Source organism: Spodoptera frugiperda, chromosome 10, assembly GCF_023101765.2.
Source record: "Spodoptera frugiperda isolate SF20-4 chromosome 10, AGI-APGP_CSIRO_Sfru_2.0, whole genome shotgun sequence".
Lineage (NCBI taxonomy): Eukaryota > Metazoa > Arthropoda > Insecta > Lepidoptera > Noctuidae > Spodoptera > Spodoptera frugiperda.
The window spans coordinates 5166288-5193293 of NC_064221.1; the positions used below are offsets into that span (position 1 = coordinate 5166288).

The 27006-nt window shown below is 35.9% G+C and overlaps 3 protein-coding genes across 3 annotated transcripts; 1 reads left to right on the forward strand and 2 right to left on the reverse strand.

The window, feature by feature from the left end:
• Nucleotides 1-21: 21 nt before the first annotated feature.
• LOC118277584 (collagen alpha-1(XXII) chain-like) lies at nt 22-16144 on the reverse strand. Its single transcript, XM_050696184.1, has 23 exons — nt 15996-16144; nt 9276-9331; nt 8766-9027; nt 8107-8302; nt 7741-7818; nt 7151-7237; nt 6692-6760; nt 6390-6428; nt 6030-6098; nt 5671-5733; nt 5396-5491; nt 4894-4978; nt 4555-4616; nt 4240-4339; nt 4023-4111; nt 3675-3782; nt 3317-3439; nt 2740-2856; nt 2532-2586; nt 2131-2229; nt 1421-1588; nt 730-792; nt 22-175 (listed from the first exon to the last, which is right to left on the reverse strand). Exons 1-23 carry the CDS (start codon nt 16007-16009, stop codon nt 75-77), a joined length of 2199 nt encoding a protein of 732 aa, XP_050552141.1. The 5' UTR covers nt 16010-16144; the 3' UTR covers nt 22-74.
• Nucleotides 16145-19033: 2889 nt separating this feature from the next.
• On the forward strand, nt 19034-22902 carry LOC118277519 (eukaryotic translation initiation factor 2 subunit 1). The gene is made up of 7 exons (XM_035596349.2): nt 19034-19199; nt 19289-19526; nt 19901-20129; nt 20520-20752; nt 21279-21394; nt 21822-21933; nt 22752-22902. The coding sequence occupies exons 2-7, from the start codon at nt 19289-19291 to the stop codon at nt 22817-22819; spliced, it is 996 nt and encodes a 331-aa protein (XP_035452242.1). The 5' UTR covers nt 19034-19199; the 3' UTR covers nt 22820-22902.
• A 399-nt stretch (nt 22903-23301) lies between these two features.
• On the reverse strand, nt 23302-26856 carry LOC126911199 (endonuclease G, mitochondrial). Its single transcript, XM_050696618.1, has 6 exons — nt 26488-26856; nt 26102-26304; nt 25614-25737; nt 24952-25064; nt 24381-24561; nt 23302-23800 (listed from the first exon to the last, which is right to left on the reverse strand). Exons 1-6 carry the CDS (start codon nt 26701-26703, stop codon nt 23705-23707), a joined length of 933 nt encoding a protein of 310 aa, XP_050552575.1. The 5' UTR covers nt 26704-26856; the 3' UTR covers nt 23302-23704.
• Nucleotides 26857-27006: the final 150 nt, after the last annotated feature.

Consider the following 27006-nt stretch of genomic DNA (forward strand, 5'->3'; position numbering starts at 1 on the left):
TGCAATAATTAAAAAAAACCATTGACACTTCAGTATTTCGAGATATTTTATTAAGTACGAGTATTTTACAGTGTTTATGGCCCTTTGTTAAGTCCTTGTGGGGAATATGCGTAGTATGCGATTGGACATTCGCAGGTTCCACGAAGTCCTGGGTGGCCGCGAGGACCAATTGGACCTAAAAAAAAAACAAAGTATTTGTAGGATCCTGATAATAACTGCAGATTAAGGGTCAGTTTATACTAGTGCAGAGTCAAAACTGAACATAACAAATTCAACCTTAACTCCACAGCGTAACGCACACATTACTTCTGAGATTTTAAAAAGGCGCGCGCATTCTTCGGAATTCGCGCGTCTGCGCGTGAACAACGCCGATTGGTGCAAGCGTATTCTCGCATATCCATGCGCCCACTAGCGAACCTACGCGTCATCAGTTGGAAATTAGCCTGCGTCGGTGTTGATCACGATGGACTATCGCGCGTATTCTAGCGAATGCGCGCGAATCCGCTGGAATTCGCTTTGGTCATAAAGAGTTTGACGCTGTAAAGAATTTGCTTCGATGCTCTTCGACTCTGCCTTAGTATAAATTGACCCTAAGTTCACAAAAGCTATAGAAAACCAACTTATAATGGTCTCGCTTTGTATTTACTCTCTGCACATTCGACGGTTAGTTTATACTAGTTCTATATAGCTGGGTGTGTAGTCATGTGTACCATTAAATTTTTCCCTTACCTTCTCGTCCTGGGTCGCCTCTGTCTCCCGTTCTGCCTGGGTAACCTGGTGGGCCTACTGGACCTGCAGATAATAATAGATTAAAGCCTTAATCTCAGTTTACTCTGCAATAAGTACTATTATATTGATCAACGTTTCATGGGAAAATTGTATTTCGTAGACAGAGGGAATGCATTTCCAAAACAATTTTTGTGAGAAAATCTTCGTAACATTTAATTTTAATGCAATAATTACAGCTATCATGTTATTTTTAAAAGCTATATTGTATTATAATGACTTGTTTACGCCCTCGTCTTTGTGCGTGTGAAATGATGATATTGACTTCAAGTTTCATTTTGATTTTTTGAAAAATAATTTGTTTCAATAGACAAGAATTACACATAAAAATATTATATTAGCATTAATTTTTAGTACAACAGCTCATTGTAAACCACTAAAGAAAAGGGTCATGTTTAGTTTTGTTTAGATTTAGAAGCAACGTCACGACTTTTATCGCAGGCAGAGGTGGACAGTACGGTACGTAATACCGCTATGCAACATACACCCACTTATCACCATTTGTGTTATAAGTCCTATGTAATAGCGGGTGAGCCTACGCCTAGCCTTGTTTAGATTTATAACGTAAAAATGCGCTATTTTTAGCATACGAGTATAAGCAAAAACCAAATAATAATTTTATAGTCTACGTTACCAATTTGTCCTCGTGGTCCCTCTGGTCCTTGTACGCCGACGCCTTCTGGGCCCCTCTCGCCTTTGTCACCTTTCTGCCCAGAGGGGCCCATGCTGCCCGGTTTACCCGGGTCCCCTGTTTCACCCGGGTACCCTCGGGGACCTGGGTCTCCTGAGAGGCCTGGTATTCCTATAGATATAATTTATAATTAATTTTGATTAAAATAGGACAATAAATATAGGTTTAACTGTTTACAGGTACGTTTAGGTAGGTATGTTTTGATATTAGGCGGAATAGAGTACAATACAATAAATATTGTATTATATTTTTTATGGTATAAGTTGGTAAACGAACAGACACCTGGTTCACCTGGTGGCAAGAAATCACCGCCGTGGACACCCGAAACCCCAGAGGCGTTACAACTACGTTGCCGGCCTTTTGAGGGTTAGGAATTTAAGGGTTGTTAAGGAATCAGGGATTGGGAAAATTGGAAAGGGTAGTAATTAGGCCTCCGATAACCTCACTCACACAACGCAAGCGTTGTTTCACGTCGGTTTTCTGTGAAACCGTGGTATCACTCGGGTCGAGCCGGCCCATTCGTTCCGAAGCATGGCTCTCTGGGCTCTGTCACACTTGAATAACCAAACTTAAATATTGCAAGACCATCGACGACATCTTACCCAAGACATCTTCTAGAGAATTATGTATTATTATATTAAATAGTAGCTTACCTGGTGGTCCCGGTGGGCCCGGCCGGCCAGGATGACCCCTCTTGCCTACTACGGTCGGAGGCGGCAATATTTGATTCGAAGAAATCTCATTGAGGCGCACTGTTGAACAAAAATTATACATTTTTTGACGCTCTATACAAAATGTGATACTAATAAAATTCAGCCTCTACCAGAAAAATATACCCACTAATTGGGACTTAAGCTGTACAGTTTTTTATTTATTTAAGGTCGGCTAACAATTGTTTACACTTTACATTAAAAAAAAATACATAACACATTACATTCATTAGTGTAACAATTTAATTTATATATTATAATCCTAAAGTTAATTAATTACTTAACTATTATTACATTTGAAATACATCTTTCTGTAAATATTTTATTTTATTTATTTTAATTACCTTTTATAATGTCTTCACAAATATTTCTTACTTCGGTTTCCGACATTGAAGGAGTCTGAAATGTTATTGAAATATCAATAAAAATAAATATGACGTATGTTCTTTTACTTTGGAAAAGATAAATAGTTAAAGCGTACCTATAATATATTAGATTTTCTTGATAATTTTACATCTAGTTACTTTATCAGTAGTAATTTAACCCGATTACCTCTCGCACGATGGTGGGTGGTGCTGATACGCCAGGCGGGCCAGGTGGTCCTCTCAGTCCGGGGATCCCATCCAGTCCTGGTGTACCAGGCAACCCTGGGAAACCTTGCTCACCTCTCTGGAAACAATGTTAAGAAATAAGAAGTTACTTCAAAAATATCTTTTGACGTAAGAGAAATGCTTCGGCATGAATGGCCCGGCTTGACCGAAGTTATACCATGGCCTTATAGGAAAACGACGTGAAACAACGGTTGTGTTGTGTTTTATCTTGTCATAGTTACTAGAGGCCCAATTCTAATCAACCCAAAGCAACGTATATACAACACTGACTAGGATTTGACGTCTGCTCGTTTGCCCCCTATCCCAAAATAGAGAATGCTTCAAGGCTTCTGCCGTGGCTTGAAACTAGTCGAGGTAGCAAATATTTATGTGGCTGTACAATATAAATAATAACACCATACATTAATCAGACATAATGTTATAATTGTACTTTACGCTCGCGGACAACAGACGAGCTTTAAACCAGACTAACAAACAATAAGATTAATTTAGAAATTATTGACTATCATATAAATTACCTCTCCCTTAGGTCCAATGGGGCCCGGTGGTCCAGGTATGGGCAGAATCGGTGTTGTATCAGCGGACCCCGGCCGACCGGGTGGACCGGGAGGACCTGGTGACCCCTGTGGACCTGCTGGACCCTGAAAGCAAATGTGAATATTTTAAGATTTTTTTATTGTTGATAGGCTCGCGTTTGACTACTATCTCACCTAAATAAATTAAATTATAAAAACATGTATTTTTCTGTAACCATGACACAGTATGTATTAGTTGTTCCATGTTGGAATCGAGCCGGTAATTCGTTGCACGTCTGCCTCTTGCCTAACTACTGTGCCAATAACTAATGTCAATAAATAAATAATAATTTATAAATACCGGTTGTCCATCAAGCCCTGATTTCCCCGATGGGCCCGGTAAGCCAGGTGGGCCCATGTTGCCGGGCATACCAACAGCACCAGGGAATCCTTGTGGTCCTGGGGGCCCCTGTAATAAATAAAACATCGAATCACCAGATATTCCCTTTTCAATACAATTTGTCTTTTCGAAGACCTTTTTCATTTCGCAAACTCCAGTTTCTGTAATTGTAAATTATATTTTTTTATCATATTCATTGTATTAAAGTGTTTTAGTCACAATAAGATACTTGATAGATACATACTTATTAAGTTGTTTTTGCAACGTTTTATATTAATAATCTAAATAAATGTGTATTATTATAATTACTATAGCCCCGTCGTGACCCGGTGGTCCAGGTGGGCCCGTGAAGCCATCTCTTCCATCTCTACCCGGGGCTCCTTTCTCGCCTTTTGCACCTTTAAGAAAAATATTTCATTTTGTAACATTAATCGTCTATAAGTCCAAAATTATCAATTTCTCGTATATACAGGTGATCTCCCCGTGATAAAATAATAATTAAATGTGAGTCTATAGAATAACGTACCATGTATTAGCGAAGCATTTATGCTAGTAGTGGGGCCCGGTGGACCCGGTAGTCCTCGGATACCAGGAGGTCCTATGGGCCCCGGGGGCCCAGGTAAGCCCTGAAAAAAAATATAAAATACAAATTAAAACATAATTTATAAGTTTTTGCACGGTTCTCATTGATTTAATGGTTACGTAACCCTGTCTTAAGTATTTTTTATGTTATCAGATTTCTAAATTTTGGGTAAAGTGCTTACCAAGGAATAATTAATTTAACGTCTTTAAGTACGGCATATAAATTGGTTTGTAATCTCATTTGTGAATTAGTACTCACGTCTTTCCCGTCGGTTCCCGGTACGCCGGCGAGACCAACCAACCCAACTTCTCCTGGCTCACCTGAAACAAAATTATTTTCATGGAATCATGCATCTGATTGATTAACTGTCTTGTTACTGCTGTAACTAATATTATTATAATACACCCTACGCCATATTTACGACATCATCCTTTGTTAATTACATATGAAACTCCAATAATTATTTACTTGACTATACATTTACACCACTATGGCAATTATAAATCGACTTTCTAAGAATTACTGCTACTTTATTACACCAAAAGCCTCAATTACAGTTTGCCTAACAATGTACAAATATGATTGGTTCGTATTTACCTTTTTGGCCACTATCTCCTTTGTCTCCCTTTACTCCACGGCGCCCGGGCTCTCCTGGGGGCCCAACGTACCCTGGGCCTGAAGCCTTTAAACATTGACAACATAATGCATTACAAATGTCAATCCCATACATTCATTTTTCTACCGACTTCAAATGACAATGCCAGATCCTGCCCCACTCAATTTCATCAATGTACAAAAAATGTAAAATAATCAAAATTATGCAATGAAGATAGGACCCTTGGTTACTTAACCATTATTCTGAAAAACTTGTGGATAAAAAATAGAGAATAAAAAGAATTAAAAAAACCCAAGGCCTATTTCCTTTTTTTATCGGGACCATCTGCGTTTCTTAGTACGCTTACACGAAGAACAAAACGAGGCATTCAATAAAAAAGCAACAACTAGCATTCATACCACTTTAGACTCACAATCATCGTTTTACCTGCAAATTGTAGTTTTACACTATATTGGCTTTGTAAATAGATAATTGTGTACTTACATTTACTATGGGGCCCGGGGGTCCCGGTTCACCCCTGTCTCCTCTCAACCCAGGCAGACCAGGAATCCCAGGTTCGCCTTTAACACCACGTATACCCTGGAAAAAATATCACTTATTTTAAATAATTCTAACGGTAAAGAAGAAGTATCATTGTACTGTATACGTTTTTCACTATCCATACTTTCACCTGGTTTTTATCAGTAGACAGTCAGCCATAGTCCAGCTGTGGACTATCATGGGTTGTTAACGTATGTATGTATGTATTCATTACTTACCGGTATACCAGTGTATCCCCTCGGCCCCGGTTCGCCCTTAACACCGCGTGGACCTTCGGGGCCCTGTAGCCAAAAATATTAAAATTAATGTCCTAGGTCTTGAAACATTCCGGTGCTGCGGACAACGTAACAGGTTACCGGGGCTCCGGCTCAAAGCAGAAGAAGAAATGGGGTGGTTTTTAGTCAGTAAGAGTCTGACATTCCCTCTCGCCTCGCCCAAGGCAGGAGAAGTCATTGGATGATATTCCCATAAAAAAAAAATTATAATAAGTTCTTCAAGTGAAAAAAAACAGTTTTCCCGCCCCGCCAAGTCCCGCTATGCTACTGAATTAAATAAAGTAAAACTAGTCTGCACTTACCGCAGGACATGTGGTATTGCAGACACTGCTTTCGTTCGGATAGGCCAGTAAGGCGGGGTCTACATCGTACTGCGAAACAAAACGATCTATATTACAACATTATAGCAATTGGTAGGCCTGGCTGGCCTTTTGGGGTAGTAATTTAAGGTTTGTTGGGGAATCAGGGATGAGGAAGATTTGGAAAGGGGGTAATTGGGCCTTCGGTAACCTCACTCACACAACGAAACACAACGCAAGCGACGTTTTACGTTGGTATTCAGTAATACCACATCACTCCGGTCAAGACGGCGACCCGAAACGTAGCAACTAATTTAATTTTTTCAATGTAATTATTTATGATAGGTACTGATTTTTACTTACTTTTGGTGATGGTGTAGCCTGTATAAATTGAGGCTTATCCTGGAATGAAGAAATCTGATTTAGTTTCTGGTTAATAAGGTCACATTTTTGTAACCCAGGAGTTGATCGTTTGATTTCTCGAATGAACTCATTTCTCCTCTTTCTACACGCTCGACTCTTTTCGTCCGACATTTTTTTGGTGGAAATACAAGTATGTAGTTTGCGCTTGCTAGTTTAACGAGGTCGTCCCGCTAGCGGTGAAAACCAGGAATTATTTCCAATAATACATTTTCTCATAATTAAATGTCATTGTATTTACTTACGATTTCCTCGCAGGTATCTCTACTCAAGTTGTACCGGTCACAACTCATCGACAGCCATTGGAGATCTATCTACAAGAATAATTTACATATTAAAACTTGATCTCAATGAACTTTACTAAACGTTTTTCATTGAAGTCAATTGAGTATTTTGGATTCAAGTAAAACATTCATTAATGATTATGTTATCGGTTTATTCACGTAATTGTTTGACGAGGAACTCGATTAGTTTCAAGGCGTGTGAGAGGCTCATATTCATGAGTAGTATTCCGCGACACACGACGCGTAGATGGTCGCGCTTCAACAACTACATAAGTCTTGAAACTAGTTAAGTTCCTCATCAAACAGTTTCTCGATAACATAATAATAATTAATTTAGTATGTCTCTTGTATTTAGTATGTTCAATTAATAATCATAGGAAATATATTTATTTCCATAAATATGTAGATAAGTATACTCACAGGTGCAGAAGAGCCGTCGTCATTCGATACGATGGTCACAGAGGTAGCGTTCGTGAAGTCACCAGTTGCGATTTTTTCAGGCATCAACTGAAAAGTTAATTTTGATATTTTTGTTACTAGCTTCTAACCGCAACATTTGCTCACTTTGCCGTGGGATAAAAAACGCCCTGTTTTGACACATAGGTTAATTTCTGAATTCCGGAATAACGTCCAGATCATAATCTATCCCTGAATTGGCAATTTTTATCACGATCCCTTCAACCGTTTTGACGTGATTGAGTAACATACATACACAGTAATAGCTACAAACTTTCAAATTTATACAGTATTATCTGCCAAGATGTATAGAATTTTTTTCCATCAACATCATATCAGACACAAGACGTCCACTGCTGGTCTCTCCTAATGTCTTCCACATAGATCGGTTGGAAGCGACCTGCATCCAGAGGCTTCCTGTGGTCTTCATCCACCTTTCGAGTGGACTTCCTGTGCTGCTTTTGCAATCTTTAGTACTAAAGAAATCCTGTATCCTATCTTCTTTGCTTGGCAAATAGATAATTTAGAAAATTTCAATAAAAGTAACAGCTCACCTCAATACAGTCGACCGCCACATGTACAGTATTATTCGTGATTGAAGCGTGGATCTTATGCCAACCGGGAGTGAAAATCTGGAAATATTACAAAAGTACTTATGAACTGTTCTGTACCCTTAGTATGAGTTTGCTTTACGTTTAAAGTAATCGAAACGAGAGCGCGTTCGGCGATCTGATTGGCCGGCTCAAATAAACCAACCAATCAGAGCGCCCAACGCGCTCTCGTTTCGATTACTTTAAACGTAAAGCAAACTCGTACTAAGGGTACTGTAGTAGTATTGTTCTACTTATGAACCAACTTTGTTCATCAATGAATGCTTATTAAAAAATATTTTTACTAAGAAAATATGAATAAGCACTTACATCCCAACTATTGAACAAGACCCTGGAGCCTCCGATGAAGACGACGATCTTCTTGGTGACCGGCAACATGGTGAGTGCGAACTGCAGGCTGGACTCCGATCGAGCGCGGACCAGGCTCCATGGCCGACGCTGGCCTCGAGCATTGAACGTACCTACCACTGTGAAGTGGGGAGGCAGCCCTGCTGGAAATACCTCCCTACACAAAGAAATGGGTAAGTAAACCAAATAAACAACATTAAGTATTAATAAAGACATATCCATTAATCTTTTCAGTACTAAATTATACACTTATTAATGTCATACAGAAAAGCCACTGGAATAATCTCCCAAGATATTAAACGCATGGCGTTCACCGGCGACAGACGTAACTGTTAGTAGGGGATTTGAAAAAAAATGCACCACAATGGGTTAACACAACACACTATAAAGTTTAATTGGCTCGACATATTTTTTATCAGCCATTGTCGTCCCACTGATAGGCAAAGCTTTCCTACCCTCCTTCCACTCGTCTCTTCGAAGAGCTTTCTGTGGCCAATCCTTTTTATAGGCATCGAGTTCATCCCACCATCTCCTTAATACTCGACATATTGTATCATTATTAATTTATCAGTGACCCTGTCCTAAATTTTTCACGACCATCCTATACACAAGGTACTTACTTCAAGGGCAAAGTCAAATTCACATCGAGCCCAATTCTGTAAGCTCTTTGGAGATCCTGGGAGCCTTGTACCAGCGTAACGCCTTTGGTATCACGCCTGTCTAGCCGGTAAACGCCTATCAAGTCTACTGTCTGAAAGTCCACGTCTCCTGGCTTGTGGGAGGCGCATGGTGAGGCTATGTCCGCCTGAGGCCGCTCTGATGTGGTGCTAGTTGTTGAAGAGGAGGTTGTAGGTGTAATTGTAGTTGTCGTTGTGAGGTTTGCTGGAAAAGTGTTGGTATATAAAATCCTTAAAGCATTCTGTGATGTATATAAATGTTTTGTATTAGTAGCAAGATATCTGTATAAAGTTATTGTAAGTCATGTAACAACCATAGGATGTCCAAATAACTCTCTTAACACTTTAGGACTTAAGACATAATAATGTCTTGTGTAGGTATATCATTTATTTGTATTCCTTTAAGAATTATTGATTTTCTTTTATGTTATTTGCTATCTACTTATTACTCACCTTTTTGTCCATTACTTGTAGAATATGATGATATCGCGACGACTAAAATAATGTACCTTGAACAAACAATTGAATAAGGAAACAATTGTACTTTTAAACAGTAATATAATGGAATAGATAGATATTCATCATGCGATCGTCTCAAATATAATTTATTACGCTTGTTCAGCGAACTGAACTTAAAACCAAAAATTATAAGACGTGATGGAATGGAAATTTATAAGCTTGGGAAGGAATTGGAAACGAAACATAACGCAAGCATTGTTTCACGCCAGTTATCTGTGAAGCCCTGGTATCTCTGCTTAAAGAAATGGCAAGATAGTTCAGAAAACTGCTAGACAGTCCAATGCTCCTGCCCTATTGACTTGCCACCCCGTTTCCAAAGTAACGATGCATCAAATAAATTGAAACATCAAGAACGTCCTAGTTTGGGACATCAAATCTCGATAGCAGTTGGGTCAATAAATAATTGAACTGCGTCTATGGCCCACTTGATTTGACCTTCAACAGCCAATGAGTGGTAAGCGAGTCAATTTGATGGCTTCTTAACGGTTCGTGACGTCAAGGCAAGTAGGTCAATGTAACGACATATTGTCATCTTGTAGATGGATGGATGGAAAATATGCAAACTGAATTTTTAGGGAGACAAAACATTTTATAATGGTCCTATGGAGGACGCATGTTGTAGTTTTTTTATGGGATATGACGACAAATGAGCAGACGTATCACCTGATGGTAAGCAACTGATGCCAGAGGTCGAGAGGAGTTAGATATGCGTTGCCGGCCTTTTGGGGCTTAGGGATTTAAAGATTGGGGAATTTGGGGATTGGGAATGAGGAGGAGGATAGGGTCTCCGTTAGGTAGCAGAAGCATGGCTCTTCCGCCGCACTAAAGTACACATTTAACAATACATGAAACTAGCATAACCGCTATAATAAAAGAAACTGGTAAGCCCTTGTAATATCTAAGTGTTTTATTACAAGTTCTGGGAATCAGTCTATGCAGATATGCAATGTGATTCCTCGAAGAGTTTACTAGTAGTGTACCTACCTACCTAAACAGTTTTGTACTGTACTGTATCCACTTAATTTTTAGTAAGTATTATTTGTGTTAGTGTGTTTAAAATTAAAAACATATTCAGTATTCGTTTCAGAAAGCTCATCCTCGTCGTCATAAGTCCGATAATTTCAGCTCACTACTGGACATAACCCTCTCTATCTAAAACTATACAAGCAACGACTTGTATATGACCTCTAAAAGACGAATCATGATGACTATTCCCTGACTATTTGACCACACGTCTATCAAACATTAGTCATGGATGCTTCATGCTACATTAACGTAAATTAATGATGAAATGTTAACTTTAAATACTAGTGTTACCTAGTTTTTGCTGTGCCCGACTGGGTCCACTATTGTTACCTACCAAATGTTCACCACCTAAGCCTACATTGTGGAATGCAATAAAGAATTTAGTATTGAGTTTCCTACTAATATTAAAAAGTGTCGTGGTGGCCAGGAAGTTTAAGACGCCCGCTTCTCATTCATGAGGGTGCGAATTCGAAACCTAGCAAAGCCAAAGTACTAATGTGACTTTTTCCAAGTTATATGTACTTTCTAAGATTATTTAGACACCAATGACAAATGGTGACGGAAAACATTGCGAAGAAACCTGGGTTTATAATTTCTAATTATAAGTTTAAAATCGCCAACCCGCATTGAGCCAGTGTAGTAATTAATACTCAATCCTTCTCCATGTGCCTTTGGTCAGCACGGACTACTCAAAAGCTGTTAAAGATGATGATGATTAAAAGTTTGAGTTGATTAAGTGTCGTATGGAGGGGTGATGATAACGTAGAGTACATTTATTCCACCCCTATTCATGACGCGGGTGTCTTAAACCGACTAAACTCGATTTCTAACAGAAATTTCATAAAAACAATGAGATCGGTTATTCATTGCGGCCGTAAGGGAGACCAGGGCCGGGCAGCAGCGTTCTCTGAGACACCTGAACCTTTAAAACCGCGATCTCCAACCTGACAAGCGTTGAGATTAGGTACTTATAGCATACGTACAAATTGCAACGATAACTAGTATACACCAACACATCGACAGAACTATCGCTACACAATATCCCTGTGTGGGTATTCCGTAGTAATGTGCATAAAAACGTTTGTTCATTACGCACACATTGGTATATACTATAAATTATTGTGTCGGTATATGTAAGAATTTCGTAAAAGATTTTATGAATAAAAACAAGGGTAGAGATAAAAATAATACTTAACAAACATTTAATAAATCGAACAACGAACGATCGAGCTACACAAATTATACCCATACAAATATATCTAAAGGAATCTTCTCGTCGTATATAATTATGTTATTGAATCCATTACAATATTTCGCAACACTTATCAATTGCACGTTTGGCGTAATGGTTAACGCTTTGAGTATTCAGGCAAAGTGTCGCAGGATCGAACCCAGCTAGAACGAGTTCTTTTTGTAGTGTTTATCAAATATTTTTAAACCACATCTAATTCTAAATTTCTAATCATTCGATACTTGAGTATAAAATTTGTAATGTTTGTGGCGACCACGGAACTCTCGCGTCATTTTATTTAGCCCGTTTATAAAGTAACTACCGTCAATTCTTTAAATATTTTCCAAATCACCCAACTTACAAAATAAAATTATATTCTTAGTTGTCAATTTATGAGCATTTCATTTTCATAGTTTATTGCTACATAATTCGTGTGTAAAGCTCAACATGTCTCAACACTTCACAAATTTGAAAAAGGCAGAAGTAATTATTTTGCACGAACAAAAGATAGATCTTTTGTTTTAGATAGATCTTTTCTTTAGTGAAATAGAAAGGCGCTTAACGATATCGGTGAGTAAATAAGATAATTATTATGTTGATATTCTGGGTAATTGATTGAATTAATTATTTTCACTTATTTATTTAAGTTCTCTATATTTTTAAATATAATAAAATAATGTTATTATTTTATGTTTTATAAATATAATAAAATAATAACATAAAAAAATTAATGAATATTAATATTTGAATAATGAATACTTTTTTATTATTATTGATGAATTTATTATTAAGAATAAATAATTATTTAATTATTGTTTAATGAATTTAAAACTTAATCTATTTTAATTTATATTAATAGGATACTAATAATAATATTTTCTTAAATATCCTTATAATGGATAATTTTTTATTAATCCTGTTATAACTTAAAGGATTTTAGTAGCATTTTATTACTGTGTAAACCTATATATATGTTGATTATAAAATATTGTATAATTATTGTGTTTACAAATAAAGCTACTTGTAGTTATATTTTATTCCTATTGATAAATAACTTTATAGTTTCGTGGTATTTTAAATAATATATTTTTGTTTAATAGTGTAAGTCCGTGCAGTTATGGGTGCGCAGATATGCGGAGACTGGTGATATTGAAAATTGCCAAGCTGGGCCGAAGCCGAAGGCAAATTCGTCAGCCCGGCACTACGACATCATAGCCAGGCATAAGGTTGATCCCTTTTTCAACGCGCACCACAGCAACGGCACTCGATGTCTTCACGCAAACAATAAGGAGGCACCTGCATTCCGGTTTAAGGTGCAGGAAGCCACCCATAAAGATATGCCCACAATGCACCAGGAACAGCGATAAAATTTTGCCAGAAGTTTTATAAATTTTGATAGGGCTAATAATGTGGTTATATTTACCGATGTAAAGAATTAATTTCATGCTAGCAGCATAAAGTTGAAATTTATTTGTATTGATTTTTTTTTGGGTTAACGCTGACTTATATCGATTTCTGAATCAGTTACTGAGCCATCAGCCAAATTATATATAGTCCAAATTAACTACAATGTTTATATTTTTAAAATAATATTATAATGCAGTCTAGAAAATACGGTGAAGTGATGTTATTGTTATGCGGTTAGAAATTGTCACAATTTCTTTCTATTCAACATGTTGATTCACTTCACTTCTCATTTTAATAACTTATGTAACTGCTGTTCAAGTAATTTGAAACATTATATTTACGCTCATCCTTAACCAACTTAGAATATGATTCGAAATTTTATAATGTTAAAAACTTATTTGTATTAATCGTCACATTTTTTGCTAACATATTGCCCACTCAATATTGAATCTTATTGCAACCGCCTTAAAACACAAAAAGGAGAATTCTAATAAAAAAAATTTGTTAATTTCAAGAAATAACAATATTTACTGTGAAGCGGAAATTTGGAAAAAAATGTTTTAATTAAATTTTTATAATAATTATATTTTTTAATACTTTTTTAATTATAAATTTTAATATTAAAAAAAAATATATATAATGTTTCTTATTGTTTAATAATAAGTAATATACAATATTAAAATTTAATTTATTATTATTTAATTAATAATAAAAATTATTATTTATTAATATTTTTTTGTAATAATCATTAATTAATAAAAAATTGTTTATGAAAACAATAAATAACATTTTTTATTTGATTTATATCCAATATTTATACTTTATTTCTATAAAAATAAATTATATGTAATAAAATAGATATCGTTTTATTTACCGACTTAAATGCTTCTTTTATAGTCTGATTTTATTATACAGAACAAAGACAAACAACGAAATAAAATACATCTAAAAAATATGTTTTGCTGGTTTCGAACCCACATCGGCGTAGAGGGAGACGATTAGAGCAAGCTCGTTAAACCACTCGTCTACGAGCACTACGTCTAGTTCAGTGAAAATGTTGAACCAAATCATCAATTGTAAATATTTTTAACCTTACCCATCTATTAAATTATAAAAATACATATACCGACACAAAATTTATAATATATACCAATGTGTGCGTAATGGTCAAACGTTTTTATGCACATTACTACGGAATACCCACACAGGGATATTGTGTAGCGATAGTTGTGCCGATGTGTTGGTGTATACTAGTTATCGTTGCAATTTGTACATACATAACCTCACGCCTGTCTCCCATGGGGGAAGGCAGAGACAATGGAACGCCAATTGCTACAACTCTTACACACCTCTGTCGCTCCGTCAACAGTCATCAGTATTTTCATACAAACTCTTCGGTTAAGGGTAATTTAATTTGGCTATTCTTTAATATATCGCCAATCTGGTCACTATACTTATAGCAAACTATTGTTATTTAGAGGAGATTCATAGTCCAGCAGTGGACTATCTAGTAATGTAATATATGTAAGTACATAGTCCATTTATTTTTAGTTTACGATCGCTTGATTCGGCAATGTGATACAATCATTTAATTCATTTGTATCGTTTAATGGAGTATCAGCGACATTTGTCATTGTGTTGCTACTTCTCCTCAAAGCTGCAGTTTGCTTGTATTAATTTGAATTTGTTTATTTCATTGTACAATTGCTAACTATAAAATGGACATTGTTTTTGTCTACCAAGTACATGGCTTTACAATAGAGGTGATGACGGCGTATGAAAATTCAAAATCTATTTAGTTCGTTAATGTTAATCTGTTCAGTTACGTAATGAAAAATATTAGACACGTATTCTTTTATTTTGTCATATAAGATAACAATACTTAGATATAACGAATCAAAGTTTAGGAGTGGGAGCAAATACGTCATTTCTAGGTCTAAAACGCACCTAGATGTCACGCAATATTTCAAATCGATATATCTTTAATAACATAAAAAATATCTACGTGTCTAATGTTTTTAAAATAATCTACAGGACGGACATTAAAATAAAAAATAGTCATCTACATTATTTACAGGTTTTGTGTTCTCTTTATTCAATGCCTGTATTTGCTAAGTAGATACTTACTCCTGAAGGGTTTAGCATGGAGAGCCGGTACCCACCAGATATTACAATTTAACTAAAAGCACTGGCACTATCTAAACGTTTACTCATATTCACATTGATTCAACTTTTCTATTGTAACATGTCTAATCTTTACGTGACTACAATGGAGTTATAAAAGAATAATGAGAATAGAAGCGTTGTAGTATTAAATACAAATTATGTCACACAAAACAAATGTAACACTACAACGCTTCTATTCTCGCTATTCTTTCCAAATGTAAGATAATATGTATTGTTTTCGATATAATTAAACAAGATGAAGGAAAGAATTAAGGACGTGTAAATATTAAGTTTGATTTGGCTGGATGAGAATGCCCACAGGATTAAGCCCAACGATGCCGCGATGTTTATGTTAACAAAAATTGCGCATGAAGCCTCAAATTTAGAAATTAATAATAAATCCGAATTTATAGATAAAACTTATTAATTCACCACTAAAGATCAATTAAAATTAAGTATTTTAATCAGTAGGCAAATGCTTATTTGCCGTCATTCGCATTTAAGATTTAGCCAAATGACCTGCGAATAAAAGCGGGAAATGCAATATTCTTTTTTATCATCGTCATAAACTGACAGACACTTTTGAAAATACCTTTATTATTCCAAAGCAAATATTAATTAAAAACCAAAAAAAACGGTGGGAAAAATTGTATCCAATAATGAATTGATAAAACTGAATAATTTAAAAATGGAACTTCGGTTTAGCTGCTTCTTTGTTGTATATGTGTATGTGAATTTTGTATCATAATATATTGGGGCTGTATTTTTTCTATTAGGAAAACAGCCCTAATAAATAAAAAATAAGATAAAAAAGTTGAACTTACCTAAAAACCGCCATAATACTACACTTAAAATAACGAACTCGTGCGCATGCCGTGCGCGCGGTATCCCGCGCGATCCGACCGCTACGGCTAATCGAACTCTTACTGACTACCGACTGCCACTGAGATTTGACAACGCACACTGATATATATCAATTAATTTGCTGATGACAGCTACGGAACCGCAATTGAGTATTGAATGCATACCTTCTTACATACGGTACTGTGATGATTCAAGCTTTACAACTTTGTATAAGTAATTAGTTACCGTCATCGCCTGAAACTGAGTATAGGCGATAATGTCCTTTATAATCGACTACGTCTAAGGTCTAGGGGGCAAATCATCCAATGACTTCTCTCGCCTTGAGCAAAAGAGGAGAGTGTCAGATTCTTACTGACTAAAAACCACCCCGTTCCTACTCCTGCTTTTCAAGCCGGAGCCCCGGTAAACCCGCTAGGTGTCCGCAGCTCCGAAACGTCTTACTCTAGGATAGCTCCTGGACTAGACGTAGATTTACTTAACTATTAAGTAAAGTAAGCAAGTACATAGACAACGTACCCTAAACTACACAATAAATTTGCATCTTGATATACTTTTTTTTGTAAGGTGAAAATCATCCAAAGACTTCTCTCGTCTTGGACGAGGCGAGAAAGAATGTCAGACTCTTACCTTACTGACTAAACATCCCCGTTCCTACTCCTGCTTTTCGAGCCGGAGCCCCGGTAACCCGCTAGACAGTCCGCAGCTCCGGACTGCCTGTATGAAATATTTAGGTACCTTTTTACTATGTGCACTTAATCCACTTCTTGCTATGTAAACGCATTATCTAATATTGAATAACTATAAACAGAGATTATTCAAAACTTTTGATTAATTTGCGATTTGAAAAATTCGTTCCCGCGAATTTTAAACGTCAAAAATGCTTTCTTTTTTTTATTGACTTTTTTTTATTCTGCACAGCCAGTCAGATTTTACCAGAAAGTAAGGAGTTTACTTTTATGTTTAAATACAAAAAAAAAACAACATTTGTAATATTCCCTAATTTTATTAAAATCACAGAACTGACCTACGAAAATAAAATGCGGAATCCATTGTTTTATTTATGAATTCAAATGGCGAATGGCGGCACCACCAGAGGCGACCTCTTCATATTATTATGAACTCTACAACTAATGAGTACGGTAACCATGCTTTCATTTAATTAGAAAGTAGGATTTTTGTAATAACTGTCGTGATACATACTACAAGAACTAGAAATCACTGTTTATTCACGTACAGCAATGGAGAAAAGTTCTACTATTTTCGAATTACATAGGGATTCTTCATCATGTCCATAATTGTGCGTGAATAAACCGTGATTTTTAGTTAAATTTAGTTTGTCTCAGTAACTAGTTTTAGAACCAAACCTCGTTTATCAAAAGTTGATTAAGAATATTTACCTATATAGCAATTTCATGTAAATTGTTATAAATAAAAATTCTGAAAGATAGAAGATGAAAGATGGATCATGGAATCCTTAAAGATGTAGATACAATACATCTTAAGCACACTTAGATTCTGTAAACCTAAATAATAAAATGACAGACTAATTATCGATGTGCGACATTTCATTTGAGACTCTGATTGATGTGAAAAGTAATAAAATGTCCATAATACAGCACCAAATTGTTGGTAACAATGTAGAATGCTCTTTGACAGAAGTATATTTGATGACGTCACCTTAGCGCCCATTCGATTGTCTGGACTGTCTCAAGTGTCATCATTATGAGGCGCATACGCATCTATTAATGATCCTCTTCTCAGTATCAATGGTGCATTTTTATTTTTAGACTGGGAGAAATAAAGGAGAATCCCAATTATGTTTGGGAGAAAAACCCAGGTCTGGGACAAATGAAATGCATAACAAATTTATTTAATAGAGGGCATCATTGATAAATTGTGTGTTAGTGACATTCAGTATGTAGGTACTTACTGCCGTACTCAGAGTCATTTAATGGTTACTTAACCCAGCCCTTAGCAATTGTTTTCAATACGAAAGCATTACTAAGGAATACTTTAAGTAATCATTAAATGTCTCTGAGTACGGCAGTTTGGTCATTATTTTACGAAATTAGCTCTAAATCCTTGTAAGATATCTTATAGCTCACATCTAAGACCCCGGAAGATTTTTATAAATTGAAAGAATGACAGAAATCATGTTCATTTTCTAAATTGCTATAAAAACACATTGTCAAGGCTCTTGCAAGCTTTTAAATAGGCCATCTTCCTGGAACATTTGTGGTGCATTGCCGACAAGGAATGCGATAGATTTCATTCGTTAATAGGCTTTAATGGGCAGAAAGATAAACGCTCGCAACCCGTGTTTAATTAAACATTAAATAAATGTTGCTAACAAATCATTAGAAACGTCTTAATGGTTGTTACTATGTGCATAATATGCTGTACTTACTAACTGCACATTTGATGCAGTGGTTGGGCATCGGCTGCTATAATATCTAAAATGAGCTTCAGCTTTTATTTCGGCATGGGGAAAAAATGATAGTAGTTTTATCTGAAGAAAATCATTTACCATAAGAAATCGGGAATCATTTTATTTTCAGATAAATTAATTTTGCTGAAAATAATGACAAAGAAATTCAGTAAAAAGTTTTGTTGCAACTATTACGGTAAGATAAAAATGGGACAGGCTGTTTTTCGTGAAAAAATACGAAAGATGCCAAAAACAACAAAAGAACAAAAAATAAAAGAGTATAAATTAATGGCATCTCAAATTTTAATGATAGCCATTACAAAAACTAGCAAAAAGGTGTAAATTCATTTCACCTATTTGATGTCAAACCTCGTTTTTGTATTTTTTCTATAGCAACATTTTAAGACGTTCCATTACACCTGAACGCACTGCAATGTCTTGACATTAACATAATTTTATAATCAATAAATTAATATTTAATACAAAAAAGTACTATAATTCTTAAGTAGCTTTTAAACAAATACAAAAGTTAAAATAGTATATAATTTGTTTTGAATAAAATTGTTTTAAACAGCAAGATTCTGTAAACTAAACAAAGTAACGTAACGTTTTCACCTTGTCAAAACGGAACGTGAAAGTTGTCTTCTGTCGTCAACGTGAACAAGTGGTGTATTTCATCATTATTTTAGTTATTTTCTAAAATTTATAAATAAATAACGAATAAAACACACACAAGGTAGTAAAATAAGCCTAGCGAGGGTTTCATTTTGATAGAATGTCGAGAAATTTATATGGTATAGGTTATGAATTATAAAATCGTTTCAGATGCCTCTTTCGTGTCGATTTTACCAAGAAAAGTATCCGGAGGTGGAAGATGTGGTTATGGTGAACGTGAGGAGTATCGCGGAGATGGGCGCGTACGTCCACCTGCTCGAATACAACAACATTGAGGGCATGATCTTGCTGTCCGAGTTGTCGAGGCGTCGTATCAGATCCATCAACAAATTGATCAGAGTTGGCAAGACTGAGCCTGTCGTTGTAATCAGAGTTGACAAAGAAAAAGGTTAGTACATTTATAAAGGTATCTTACAACTTAGTAATAAACTGCAAAGTTGCATACAAGTTTACTCAACTATGTGTTAGCGGCGTTACTTTAACATACATAAGTTGCTCAAACTTCGCCCCTAAGGATACCCACTGACCAAAAGTCTACTACATTCAAGATATCAATACACAAAATTTAATTTTCTTGCTAAATATTCAATTTGAAACTACCAGTCTGTTAATCAAAGAATTCTCAAATAAAGCTATAAGGTTTCTAAGCCCAGCACCTGTTAAAAAATAATATTTCTACTTTACATGTATATTAGAGAACTGTACATACTATTTACGTTTATCTATAAATAAGTATACCTAACATTATTTCTCCGTTCCCAGGTTACATAGACTTGTCAAAACGTCGTGTATCCGCAGAAGACATAGACAAATGTACAGAGAGGTATGCTAAAGCTAAAGCAGTGAACTCCATCCTGCGTCACGTTGCCGAACTCCTTCACTACGAGAGCTCGGAACAATTGGAGGAGCTTTACAAGAGGACGGCTTGGCTCTTCGAGGAGAAGTACAAGAAGAAGGCTTCGGCTTACGATTTCTTTAAGCAGGCTGCTGTGTAAGTATTACTGTTGAGTCCTACATTAATGTGTAAATGTAATTTATTGTTATAAAATGCTTATTTACTGCTTTCTTTACTTATGCAAGCTAAGTACAATTTCTTGTCAATGTCTTGCTTGCATTTCTTTGATCTTGGATCATTTATCTATATTTAATTATACAGGCAATCTGTAAAATGTTACTTAATAAAACATACATAAAAATGTTTATTTACTGAATATTTTATTTGTATTATAACTTTTGTGAGACATACTAAATTAATTATTATGTTATTGGTTTAATCAACGGTTCCTCATCAAACAGTTACATGAGTAAGCTTAATAACATAGTAATTGATCAATGAGCTACAAAAAAAATATTAATATTATTTATGTTAAATTATTTACAGTGACCCCTCAGTATTAAACGAGTGTGGTCTAGATGAGAAGACGAAGGAAGTGCTCCTGGCCAACATCAAGAGGAAGCTGACGTCACAAGCAGTGAAGATCCGTGCGGACATTGAGTGTGCGTGCTATGGATACGAAGGCATTGACGCTGTCCGTGCTGCGCTGAAGGCTGGACTAGCGCTGTCCACCGTAGACCTGCCCATCAAGATTAATCTTATTGCCCCACCCTTGTATGGTATGTTGTTGTCAATATTTTTGTTATAAAAAGATTTTTACTCAACTGCCAAGGAAGGGTTATGTTCTATGGGTTTTGTTATTAAAAGTTTAATTAGTTATCGATTCTGCATGAAAGTATTAGAATAAATGTTATTGATGGATCTTCCAAGAAGTCGAAATATTTGCTCCCATAACAATGGAAACTTAAAATGTTTTAATGATAATTCTTTGTTTATCTGTTAGTTTAATGAAGCTATTTGCTTTTTCCCAAGTGTAAGTGTCGGTTCATATTTGACGGAACAGGCATCGTGGTATATTGTATTATCGGTCGCGTAACGACAGAACAGATAAATGTAGAAAAACAACTGCCCGTTCACACTCAACCAATGATACGTTGGTGCGACCAATGATACGCTGGACGCATTTTACATTATTTTTAGATCCTAAAATAATGTTTTGATGTTTAATTTTCTAATGGTGTTAATGACGCAAATTATTATTTTTCTATAGATTAATTACTAATATCAACAATTACATTATTACAGTAATGACCACATCGACGCCGGAGAAGGCGGACGGTCTCAAAGCGCTGCAGGACGCCATCGATAAAATTAAAGAAACCATTGACGCTGCTGGCGGCGTCTTCAACGTGCAAATGGCGGTAAGTCAACCTAAACCTAACGAAATACACCGTAAATCTGATGACAGTAAAATATGTTGGCCACCACCCCTGCTGTACACACTTTTGTATCCATTAACATTTCTGAATAAAGATTATTAGATTCGTGCGGACGTCGTAAGAGTCTTCTAGGGCCTACACATTCGACATAGACAGCAGCACTCTGATAAATCTAAACATTTTAAACTCTGTTTCCAACCTAACTGCTAACCTGGAGACTATGGTATTTCCTCTCATGTAACAGAGGTCCATAATCCAGCAGTAGACTGTCATGCATTATTGTTGTATGTACTTGTTGACATAAAAATATATATTATTCAACCCAATACCTGGATTTCTATAGTTCACCTCTCTCATATACATACTGCCTCTAAAAAACAATTTTAAAATTGAATTGTTCGTGTAACAGCCTAAGGTGGTGACGGCGACGGACGAGGCGGAGCTCGCGCGGCAGATGGAGCGCGCCGAGGCCGAGAACGCAGAGGTCGCCGGAGACTCCGCCGAGGAGGACGAGGACCAGGGTATGATCGTATTCCTCCTTATCTTTTTGAATTATATACTATACTTGCGACCGCCCCAGCTTCGCATGGGTGCAATGGTGATATACAATGTGATAGGGGTGGGACTTCTAACCCGTTAAGGCTGAGTACTAAATCTAATTTTATCGACAAAAAATAATAATATTTGTAAAGGAAAACAGACGTCGAGGGAAAACTTGTACTTTTTATTTCCAATAGTAAGTTTGAAAGCGACAACCTACGTTCAGCAAGCGTGGTGATGGAGATTATAGCTCATACCTTTTCTGTGTGATAAGAACTCATTGCTCAGCAGTAGCCACAATCTACATAAAGGCTGTTAATGTGTGATAACTTTATAAGTTTAGTTACTGCATAAGTCCAAAACTGATATGTATTTTTATTATTACTTTCGTGAGACATACTAAATTAATTATTATGTTATCGGCTTACTCACGTAATTGTTTGACGAGGAAATCGACTAGTTTCAAGCCATGCTAGAGGCTCATATTCATGAGCAGCATTCCGCGACACACGACGCGGCCATTGTCGCGCTGCTACATTATGGCATGTAATTGTACAATGTACACCCACTTTTTATCATCTTTGATTAACTAAATAAATGAAACTTTCCAACTGCCAATTGCAAGTATGGGCGACGTACGTATGGACGTTGAGCTAAGCTGAGCGTCAGACAGACGAAAGATTCAACTATATGTCAACTCTATACTTGATGATGGCAGTACTGTCATGTTACTAAATAATATAAACGTTTTATACAAAGTACTTTCTCTTTGATATAATTTCTCTCAGTACAATTCCAGGTATGGGCGACGTACGCATGGACGATGAGCCCCAGCAGAACGGAGCGTCAGACGAGGACGACGATTAGATTCAACTATATGTCAACTCTATATATAATGATGATGGCAGTACTGTCATGTTACTAAATAATATACACACGTTTTATACATACCACTTGTTTTTTATCATATATTTCCCTTACACATATTCTATTAAATAAATAGAAACTAATGAATCGCCGGAAACTCTCAATAATCTTATTTTTTGACCGGGAATCTAACCCGAGACCCAAAAAGATTAGATTCGCTCATCTAGTCTAGGTAAAATTGGAGTGTCTGTTATTTAATATTGAAATAACCCGCTTTTTACTTCAAGCGTATGAATATATATGCGAAATATTTCATCAAAATAGTTTATCCTGGCTAATCTCTTTTGTCTGTACTAAGAACAAAGTTCTGGCTTATCTTCTAAAATGGCTGTACCCACGCATTTTGAACGGGAATTAGACTAGTATATTCTAATCAGCTTAGGTTATACATATATTCTAACAAAAATAATTGAAAAACCATGTTAAAACAATTATAATAAAATTTATTTACACAACAATATAAGATTAAGACTAAAACTTATTTACACAAACTACTTTCAATACAATAGATCTAAAATTCATTTAAAATTAATATAAAAATATCCACCTTGTAGCACAGGAGAGTATAATACATTTCTCACCCCCTTCTTCCAGTGGGTATGATAACAGCCGACTAAGGGATTACATATTTCATTTTAACACACATCAGGGTCCAGCAATCTCTAATAAACCTGGTTCTTTTAAACTGCGATCTCCAATCCGCCTGCCAATCATGGAGATTATGGCATAACGCTCTTTTGTGAAGGCCCATAGTCCAGCAGTGGACGCCCACGGGTTATGTGATATAAAAATATAGGAACTAATATTTACTAACAGAGGTATAGTTTATACCTTTTTGCCATTTATTTTATTGAGTTTACTTCTGTGAATCTTGTCAAAGAACAAGAGTCCTGCGGCTTTCTCGATTGACTCCGGTGGTACCTGTGACAAAACAAAAGATACATTACGTCTTAAAATATTTATAAGTACTAAAGTTATAAAACTCCGGAAAAGTCACAGGGCAGTGTTGATTTTTCTGATAACTGGCTTTAGTACGAGTTTGGTTTATCGTTTAACGAAATCGAAACGAGAGCGCGTTTGGCGCTCTGATTGGTTAATTCATTCGTGCCAATCGGAGCGCTAAACGTGCTCACATTAAATGTAAACCAAACTCGTACTAAGCCTTCTACAAAGATACCTTTTTAAAATGTAGAAAAATCACAAGAAAACGTATTTAACATACTTCAAGCTACTTTCCCTTTATTTATAAACAAAAAAAGTTTTAAAATTCGGAAACAGACAAAAGATGAAACTGCGATTGTTTTTTCCGCACGGAACAACTCTCCATATCCACAAATTATTGTTTCGGGTCTGGATGTCATTTATATGTGAACTTGTATATTTGTAAACGCACCCACGACACAGAAGAAAATGTTAGTGTAGGGCAACATTTAAAATGTGAACTAGAGAGCTTCATCAACTGCTCCTAAGACCTAGCTTCCACCACATACATATAACTCACCATGAAAGCAGACACAGGTGTTTCATCAGGTATCTTCTGGTTGGGCATGACATACGCTTCCATGTCTAAGGTGCCATCCTTCGCCTCCCCTACGACCACCTTATAGAAGTGGGTAGGCACAGCCACTGTGTTCGCGCCAATCACTTGATAACGAATATACGATTTACCATCCGATTCTCTCCTGGAAATATTAAGAACTTTTTATTGCTTGTTTTTTCAGTTGAGACTTGTTTCTTGGTGCACTTTGGTACAATTAATAGACTGATTGCACAGTACAGTGGTTGGGCAACCAGCCGAAGTGCATTTTCGCGGAATGGATTCCAACATGGAGCAATTATTTGTGTTGTGTGACACACTAGAGCAGTTACTAGTGCATTACTGGCTTTGTGAATAAATATTAAAAAGTTACCTAGGTAAATTAACTAAAAATCATGGTTTATTCACGTAAATTTATGGAGAAAAACTACTTGTTCTAGCTCTAGTAGTAGTTGCTTGTTTTACAATTTAGTAGAGTAAAGCGTGATTTTTAATTAATTTAGTATGTCTTACGATAGTTATTATAAATGGTTACCTAGGTAGATACAGTGGGCCCGTGCAGCAGTACACATTGCTGTAGACTTTGGTCAGTTTGCGCACATGTTTCTCTAAGGTATTCCACGCGTGTCTGTTGAAGCCTTCTCCTACCTGAAAATAGGAGTTTTCTGTATGTAGGTACGAATCATAATATTTATGCTATTGTGCTATAGAAACGAACAACAACTAAATTCAGTTGCAAAATTTTATTTTAGATTTTCAACTTTACTACGTTTCTGTAATAAAGTTAATAATCTATTAATAATTCAGAAATTCTTACCAATTCCTGATGTTCTTCATTATTATAGAGACTAACAACTTTAAATATTGTACTAATATTATAAATGCGAATGTTTTGTGTGTAAGATTGTTACTTAATCACGTCAAATTACCTTAAGGGATCTTGATGACATTTGGAACAGGGCTAGATTATGGTCTGGAATAACACATAGGAGACTTTTTATCCCACGGAACCGCGGGCGAAGCCGCTGACAGAAGCTAGTAATAAATAATGGAACAGTACCCTTAGTATGAGTTTGCTTTATATTTGGTTGGTTTATTCGAGCTGGTGAATCAGAGCGCCGAACGCAGTCTCTTTTCGATTATTTTAAACGTAAAGCAAACTCGTACTAAGAGTACTGTATTAGATTTGTCTCGTACCTGTGGTGCCATGTTAGTGAGGAAGAATGTTTGGTCGACATGTTTCTGTGATAGTCTGTGGTTGCCGGCCGCCGCCATGTGCCCGCGGTCGAACCCGGACCCTTTGTAATCTGAGTTCTGTGATCTGGAAACCAGCATTAGGTATTAGGTTGTATGTCATGGTGCATGTTTTACGAAACCGAAAATAGAACTAGCCCACGGCTTTCCTCAGATGGATAACGGACTTGTGAATAATAAAACTAGCCTGAGTTACTTCTTAATACATCACCTACATGCCAATAAAAGTCCTGTTATAATCGGTCCAGCTATTTCTGAGATTAACCAGGACCAACAGACAGATAAATAGACAAAAATATTATTTTGTTGTATGTATCATAATATGTATATTCATATGCATGTAGTAAAAAATTGTTATTTTAATTCAAAGAGAAAACATACACTCCAATTTTATTTGAGTCTAGACTAGCTATATTAAGCCTGATTCTTACCTGAAAAATGGATGTATACTCTCATCAGGTCTGAATTCACATTTACTTCTATCAACCTGATCGTTCTTAGCTATGTGTTCTGCAGTAATGTGTTCAAACACCCAATTTGGCACTCTATTGCGGCGATCATATGATAATATGAAGTCATCATACGATCTGATGTTGTCCAGACTAGGGAAGCCAAACTTCATTATTTGTGATACCTGGAAATTTTAATAAGTGCTTTAGTTCTGGGAAAATTTGTATACAAAACTACTGAGATATTTTGTGATAATTTGATGGCAGTCTGCTTGTTATATAAATAATAATGGACGTAATTCGTCGTGTAATTTATTACAACATTTAAAAACCCGCAGGTTATGGCTACACATCGTCAAAAATCTTACCCGATCTTTACTGCTTCCTGAATCTGTATATGGAGTAGCAGCCGACACCGTACCAAACACAGGAAGCCCAGGCATACTCCTTAACCGTTTCCCATCAATAACAATAGAATCCTCATTATTATAATTACTGAATTTGTCTTTATTTTGTCCGATATAAAATCCGGTCAGTCCAACAGCACTTAGTTGCGCGATTTGCAAAAGCCGATTACGAAACATCTTGTTTATAGGGTGCCAATCATTAATTATTGAGATTCAGTACTTTTTAAATACTCTTTTATGTCAATATTAATAAAATTCTTGCTTTTCAAAGCACGTAATCAGGATTTCAGGAACCAACCAGATCAAATTATAGGTTATGTTAAATGACATTGACATGACATGATAAGAACTGGGTATCTTAAACAAAAGAAAAATATTTATATTGTTTATACGTTAAAAGGGATTTCAATATTTATTATTCTTTTCCTATTTGGAAAGGTTATGTAAATGATAAGCCAAAAATATATTCCGTCTTGAATA

What these genes read in the sequence shown, in the direction of transcription:
- LOC118277584 (XM_050696184.1), bottom strand. An exon ending in AGGCTACACCATCACCAAAA is followed by an intron (nt 6,099 to 6,389) that starts GTAAGTAAAAAT and finishes TTTGTTTCGCAG; the next exon opens with TACGATGTAGACCCCGCCTT. An exon ending in AGGCGACCCAGGACGAGAAG is followed by an intron (nt 176 to 729) that starts GTAAGGGAAAAA and finishes TTTTTTTTTTAG; the next exon opens with GTCCAATTGGTCCTCGCGGC.
- LOC126911199 (XM_050696618.1), bottom strand. Translation starts at nt 26,703, where the DNA reads ATGTTTCGTAATCGGCTTTTGCAAATCGCGCAACTAAGTGCTGTTGGA. An exon ending in CAGGAAGCAGTAAAGATCGG is followed by an intron (nt 26,305 to 26,487) that starts GTAAGATTTTTG and finishes TAAAATTTCCAG; the next exon opens with GTATCACAAATAATGAAGTT. An exon ending in GGCCCACTGTATCTACCTAG is followed by an intron (nt 24,562 to 24,951) that starts GTAACCATTTAT and finishes TAATATTTCCAG; the next exon opens with GAGAGAATCGGATGGTAAAT.
- LOC118277519 (XM_035596349.2), top strand. Translation starts at nt 19,289, where the DNA reads ATGCCTCTTTCGTGTCGATTTTACCAAGAAAAGTATCCGGAGGTGGAA. An exon ending in CAGAGTTGACAAAGAAAAAG is followed by an intron (nt 19,527 to 19,900) that starts GTTAGTACATTT and finishes CTCCGTTCCCAG; the next exon opens with GTTACATAGACTTGTCAAAA. An exon ending in TTCTTTAAGCAGGCTGCTGT is followed by an intron (nt 20,130 to 20,519) that starts GTAAGTATTACT and finishes AATTATTTACAG; the next exon opens with TGACCCCTCAGTATTAAACG.